Source organism: Mesitornis unicolor, unplaced genomic scaffold (assembly GCF_000695765.1).
Source record: "Mesitornis unicolor isolate BGI_N332 unplaced genomic scaffold, ASM69576v1 scaffold6894, whole genome shotgun sequence".
Lineage (NCBI taxonomy): Eukaryota > Metazoa > Chordata > Aves > Mesitornithiformes > Mesitornithidae > Mesitornis > Mesitornis unicolor.
Genome location: NW_010180705.1, coordinates 16,437 through 23,201, shown reverse-complemented (window position 1 = coordinate 23,201; position 6,765 = coordinate 16,437). Strand labels below are relative to the sequence as shown.

General features: G+C 44.2%; 1 protein-coding gene across 1 annotated transcript; it reads left to right on the top strand.

Moving 5' to 3' along the window:
* Window positions 1-347: 347 nt before the first annotated feature.
* On the top strand, window positions 348-4,107 carry SIX4 (SIX homeobox 4). Its single transcript, XM_010183163.1, has 2 exons — window positions 348-1,068; window positions 3,311-4,107. The coding sequence occupies exons 1-2, from the start codon at window positions 348-350 to the stop codon at window positions 4,105-4,107; spliced, it is 1,518 nt and encodes a 505-aa protein (XP_010181465.1).
* The last annotated feature ends 2,658 nt before the right edge of the window (window positions 4,108-6,765 follow it).

The window sequence follows — 6,765 nt, the reverse complement described above, 5'->3', positions numbered from 1 at the left end:
ACCTGCTCCCACCTCCCGCAGCTGCCGCCCAGCGGTTTACCAAATGGCCGCGGCCGGTCTCACGTGTGGGCACCCTGGGCCGGCGGAGCGGGGCCCAGCAGCCCCCTTAGGTCGCCCGGGTTGGATGGCCAGGGAAAGGGAATTTATTTACGCGTCCATAACTTAGTCTGCAAAGTTTCTCCCTGGTTTGATATGTCCTTTTCTAAGAAACCTCTCTCTTGACTTGAAATTCATTTAAAGTGTCTTGTAATGGCAAAACCCAGAAAAAATTATTTGGGAAAACTCTCACAAACTGTGGCAAGGCAAGGAGTCCCCGTTGGTGCAGGGTTCACTGGCACGCTGTGGTAATGCAATGTCATCTCTCCGTGTTTTCCCATAGCGAGTCAGACGGCAACCCTAGCACAGAAGATGAATCCAGTAAGGGGCAGGAGGATTTATCTCCCCATCCGCTCTCCAGCTCATCCGACGGCGTTACCAGCCTCAGCCTTCCTGGCCACATGGAGCCTGTCTACATGCAGCAGCTCGGAAACACTAAAATAGCCTTGAGCTCATCTGGCGTCCTGTTGAATGGAAACCTCGTGCCTGCCAGTACCTCTCCCGTCTTCCTCAATGGTAGCTCTTTTCTTCAGGGTCCCAACGGTGTCATTCTCAACGGACTCAGCGTGGGGGCTTCACAGACAGTTACCTTAAATTCACCCAAAACCACATCGAGCGTTGTGAGCAACGGAGTGTCCATTACTGACATACTGTCGCCTTCATCAGAAGATGTTAAGGACTTCAAACTCCTTCAGGCTTCGGTCCCCAGTGCCACGGCAGCCACCTTCAGCGCCAGCAACATCCCGGTCTCATTCCCAGGATTGATACCGAGCTCAGAGGTGAAAAGGGAAAGCATACAAACTGCTGCTTCCCAAGATGGAGGTTCCGTGGTTACTTTTACTGCTCCTGTCCAAATAAACCAGTATGGCATTGTCCAGATCCCCAGTTCAGGAACAAATGGCCAGCTGCTGAATGGAAGCATCGGTTTTTCTTCTCTGCAGCTGCCTCCTGTTTCTGTGGCAGCTTCAGAAGGTAAAAGTTTTGTCTGTTACGGTAAAAGGTACTAGAAAACATTTGGATCAGGCACACTTAGCGTTTTAGAAGCTTTGGTCCTTTTTCTCCAAGGTGCCAGAATTGTTTTGTCAGCCATGGCTATGCACAAGTAGTACCTTTTGTCTTCCTTTATAGTGGATTATGTTTGTGGGCAGACTGTTACACGAGGCTGAGCTCCTCTACTAAGACCAGAGAAGGAGGTCTGGTATTTTACACCCCTTTCATCTCGTGCTCTTCTCAGAAGTCTGTGATGGCAGTCTTCACAAATATCTGTAAATTTGACACATTCCAGTAATTCACAATAGTCCCCATTTGCCATTTAATTCTTTTAATGAGAAGGTTCATAAAAATGAAAATTACAGCAGCTGGAAATTGTTACAGTTGTTGTTCTTGTGATGGTTGTTTTCGTTTGGTTTTTTTTTAACCAAAGCATTTCATAAAAATAAATGTTAAATGACTATAGACACAAGAAGACCAAGCAGTTACACTGATACATTTTCTGTCCTATAATTAAGGAAGATTAGACTGCAGGGAAACAACAGAAGTATGCAATAGCTTGTAGATATAAAACACAAGGTACTTGGATTAAACTGCCCTCAGTCCAAGGGAAGTATGTCATCGCAGGTTCACGTGCCAAGTGTGCAGGCTCCTCCCCATGTTTGCTTTAGACTTTCTTAGCATACCATAGAGTGAAACTTGCAGCCAGGCAGGAAGGATCCCAGGGAGCACAAGCTTCGTTCTGGATCCTTGTTTTGAAGCAGGTCAGTTACACAGCACAACTGAACAGCTTTGTTATTCATTAGCCACTGTATCTTTGGTTATGAAAATGATTAAACTTGAATGAATCTCTAGTTGCAGGAGCCGTGAATATAGTGAAAATCAAACTCTGCTCATGTTAGCTTATTTGAATTAAGTGTGTATAGGGTGTGAGTTATCCTTGCTGTTAGAGTAATGCAGGGAGGAACACTGAAGCCATACAAACCCATTTTAAATAGGTGCAAATTTACAAAATCCTGAAACGTGGCACTCGCAGTCACTAGCAAAATAGTTTAACCAAGATGAAAAAGCAAAAACATTTGTCTGAATACCACCTGTAATTACAGAAGCCATTTGATCCACATGCTCCAAGGCATAGACTGACAGCTAGCAAAGGTGAGAAAGTTCTGTCCCGTGAGTAGTACAGGACTATTGTATTTGAAAGTCCTAAGGTTCATAATAAGTTCCTCTCTGAATGTTTTCCCCGCTGTGAGAAGTACCAGTTCCCACTGGAGAGTGATCCGCCATACGTCTGGTCTGGTGCACAGAAAAGTCACGATCTGCATTTGCTGCTTTGATTTCTTTTTGTTTATTTTTTTAAACACGAGGCGGATGGATCGCTGTCTGCCTATTCCAAGTGAAGTGTGCTGCAGACTATTTTAAGTAAGATACAGTCATCTTATTGCCGGATAATTTCGAGTTGCCTCACTTTATCCTTCTAGTTTACACATATGAGTAGCATTTTGCAAAAACTAATTTATTAACAGAAATTAACAGGGAACTAAAATACTTCCCAGGTGAGAAATGCATCTTCAGTGCTGTTGTGAAAAATTGAGGTGTCTCCAACTGTAGCCTCTTAAAATTAAATAGCTTTTGAGAAAGTGGTGGGATTAGGCTTTTAGAAATATGTGATAAAGTGAGGTGAAAGGCAATACGTCTGCGTGCTCGACAGACTGCGTAATTAGCCTGGTAGAAGTTAGTGGGTTTTGCTGTTTTCTGTGCAGGTTGACTCAGGTAGGCTCTGCCCAACAGTGGTGGATTTCATGTGACGTGTCTCCCGTTTCCCACACAAGCTGCAGTCTGTCACTGAACTATCTTTAATAGCTTTTCATGTTTCTATTCTTAGATAGAAATGGAGTGGTGGCAACTAGTGAAGGCCAAAGCACGTTCATTTTAATCACATGGCCAGGGACTGTTTGCACCTTAATGAGAGTCTGAAGGATACCAAATATACCAGAACTGTGGTGGTTTATTTTTCTTTCTAGAAGCAGTTTCTATTAATGGCTCTCCTTTCCTCATAGCTGATTCTCTCTCACCTGTTATAAACAATGCTGTTCTGTGTTGCATGAAATACTAGCATATGCATGTACTGCAGCCATAAAAAAGACCAAAACGTCTTAAAATGTTTGCACAACTCTGCCAACTATAATCTGTGTTTTCCTTTCTTTTGCTTCCCTTTCTCTAGGTAATGTTACAGTAAATGCCAGCACATCTGATGGAGGAACTTTTACGACCGAGACTTCGACAATGCAGCAAGGAAAGGTTTTCTTCAGCCCCCTCGCTCCAAGTGCAGTTGTTTATACAGTTCCCAATTCGGGCCAGGCAGTAGGCTCTGTCAAGCAAGAAGGACTGGAAAGGAGCCTTGTGTTTTCTCAGTTGATGCCAGTCAGTCAGAACACGCAACTCAATGTAAACATGTCTTCTGAAAATATATCCAGCGGAGGACTCCAGTCTCTGGCTTCCTCGTTAGTGAATGTAACACCCTCACATAACTTTTCCCTCACGCCACCGACTCTTTTAAATGCTGCAGAACTGAACTCTGGGAGCTCGGAGAGCCAGTCCATGTCATCGCCCGTGACCAGTACCTCTACTGTGATATCTATCAGCAACGCTAACTATGCAACCCTTCAGAACTGTTCCCTCATTACCAGTCAAGATCTCTTGTCCATTTCTGCAGCGCAGCCCGCACTTGGAGAAATAGTTTCAACGAGCGGAGACCGTGTCAGCCACCCCTCCGCACAGGTACATCAAGATTTTGTCAGAGAGCACAGGTTACTTCTGCAAGCCGTACCTGACATCAAAGAGAATTTCTTACCTACTTCTGAGAGTAAGTCAACTGGCAGTTTAATGATGCTGGATTCGAAATCCAAGTATGTTATGAGTAACATGGTTGACACGGTTTGTGAAGAACTGGAAACAGACAAAAAAGAACTTGCCAAACTGCAGACAGTTCAGATCGATGAAGATATGCAAGACTTATAACTTTTTTCTTCCCCCTTGCTTTCTGTTTTAATAGCTAAGTCTCCTGTTGAGGCCCTAACAAGCACCAAGTGAGTTATGGTTTTTTTGTTCAGTGGGTTTTTTTCATTTAAAGAAAACAGAAGAACATTTAAATCGTTGGATTTGATGTGCAGAGGAATTTCCAGCAATGGAATTAGGATGCCACACTTGGATTGCATGCAGTATTCTCTTTTAAGCAGGTTAAAGGAGAAAAGAAATGCCAGGACAAGTACTGAGTGAATGGGTACAGGTTTGGCTAAGAGATACTACGCTGGTAATTTAACTAGGCTCTCCATAGTACAGCATACTCTCGACAGTAAGTACACACTCCTAACTTTAGATAGAAAACAAAAATCTCGCTCCAAAAAAGTAGAAACAATGCAGTCATTTTTGCTGTTTACTTCTAGAAGTCCGTGGGCATTGAGAAATTTTAAGGAACTCTAGATGATACCTCACCGACTACTTTTGTGTTGTTTGAGGTTAAGAAATGAAACAAAATCATAAATACTCTTGTTACTGGTGTGCTTGCTTTTTTCCAGCAGATTTACACTCAAACCAAAAATGTCGCATCAAACACGTAGAGGTTTCTGAATGCTACAGCTAGCATTTTGTCAGTGCACCGGAAAAAGCATCATTTGAAACTCTTAATTATGCAACTCAGAAGCTTTCTCCAGTATGAATGTAAATATTGTTTCAGTTCTTGTAAAGGAGACTTTTTTTTTTAATTAGTACAATGGATTTTATTTATGGTTTATGTTCCCTTTCACTTTAGGCACAATGCATTGAAAAGGAGAACATTTTCTGGCTGTTTAATTTATTTTTATTGTTTGAGCAGGAAGTAAACGTAGTTATTTCTGACAAGGTTTTACTTTTTTGTAGTTTTTCAAGCAATAGACTGTAAAAGTAAAATGTTAATCACACTGAAACTAGAAAATGAACTCCCAGTCTCACAAACCCAGGAGGTCCCTGTCTCTACCCTCTCTGTCTTTGTGTTCAGGGGTTTTTTGTTTGTTCTGTTAGTAATCTGCAAATTAGTTGAACCTTTCTGTGTATTTTTTACAGAATTCCACGTGCCTTTCTTCCTAGTGGCCTTATCTTTGTTACTGAAGCACAGTGGCAGGAGGAATAAAAACACTGATTTGCAAATATCCGTCCTCAGGGCCAAATCCTGATGCCTTACTTCTGCAAGTAGACCCTCTGACTCCCTGCTTGCACAAGTAAGAAGAGTTTTAGGTCTGACTAAAAAAGAGTTGTAAGTCTTTTGGTCACCGTGGGTGACACTTACTAGCGGTGCAGAGCCAAGGAGAGGTCCTTCTGCACCATGTCAGCAAGGCAGGAGGAGTCCAGAGAGAGGGGCCATGGGCAGAGCCATCGTGATGAGGGAAAGCTCTTGGCTCCAGCCTTGGGCAGATGAGCTGGAGAGGTTGGATGGGCAGCCAGGGAAGGGAGCCCTGAGTTTACATGGACCCATTGGCCATGTCGCCCGTGTGGGAGGGCTTCAGCTGCTGTTGAAGCAAGCAGGCCCCCATCCAGGAGTGCACTTAAGCATGTATTTATATATCCTTCCAGAATAAGCAGCGTGGGGGCCGATGGTGAGAACTGCAGCTGCCCGAAGGGCTTGTGGGAGCAGGCGCGGGCTCTGCCTGGGTGCAGATGGGACTCCTCGCCCTTTGCCCCTTTGTGCTGGGCCTGGGACAGCAGGAGCAGGCAGGCTCTGTGCAGGTGGAACAGGTCTTACCTTTCCTCCAGAGGGGTTTTTGTAGCATGATTAAGCACATCCTTAAGCTTTAAAATAATAGTAAGAATGCAGATATATAAAAATGACACGCTGTTAATCTTTGTGGTTTTGTTTTGTCATTTTTTATTCTAATGTGAATCTATACCGTATCTAAAGCATGTGTTCATCCTCATCAGGGGCCTGGTCTGAAGCCTTTGGAAGGCAATGGGAAATGTTTTCAGGAGCTTCTGTGGGCTCCAAATCAGGCTTAGGACAAAACGAGATCACTAGTAAAGGACAAAAAAAATGGAAAGGAAAGAGAATAGAGGTAGCACATCCCACTCTGTTTCTGTCTTGGTTGTTACTTGTTCTGTGGAGGGCCTTTGAGGAATGAAGGTTTTTTTTCTGTGCGCCATGAGCGTGGCATAGGCATCCTCGCTATTGTTTTGCACTATATTGAGTACAGTGTGTTCTGCAGGGTGTTCTGTGGATCCTCGAAGCTGAGCTCTGTTGGTAAGCACTGGAGTCCATGCTGGGAGCCAGGGTCTCGAGGGCTGCAGGGTAAAAATGCAGGGAAATGGAAGAGCAAGAGTGCAAGGTGTGCGCTTTGCAGCCGTACCAAGCCACTGGTGCTCTGCACACCAAAGCAGCCCGTACGCAGTTGGCTGTCCCCGTGTGCTCCCAAGCAAAAGGGGTGTTTAAGGCAAGCGCTTTAAAGTGGAGATTATCACAAGCAGAACATGGAGCTGTATGTTTCCCTGGCACAACTTCCCTTGACATTCAAGGGATCTCCACCTGAGCAGGGAATTGGATAGTCCAGAGTTCTCCTCTTTGCTTGTTTATGTGTTTGCTGGGCTCCAGCATGAGCAATCTGCTTCCCACCTCTTCTTCACCCATAAGAAGCCAAGATGGTGATGACAGTT

Coding starts and splice junctions, on each gene's coding strand:
- SIX4 (XM_010183163.1), top strand. CDS start 348: ATGCAATGTCATCTCTCCGTGTTTTCCCATAGCGAGTCAGACGGCAAC. Junction 1,069..3,310: donor TTCTGTGGCAGCTTCAGAAG/GTAAAAGTTTTG, acceptor CCCTTTCTCTAG/GTAATGTTACAGTAAATGCC.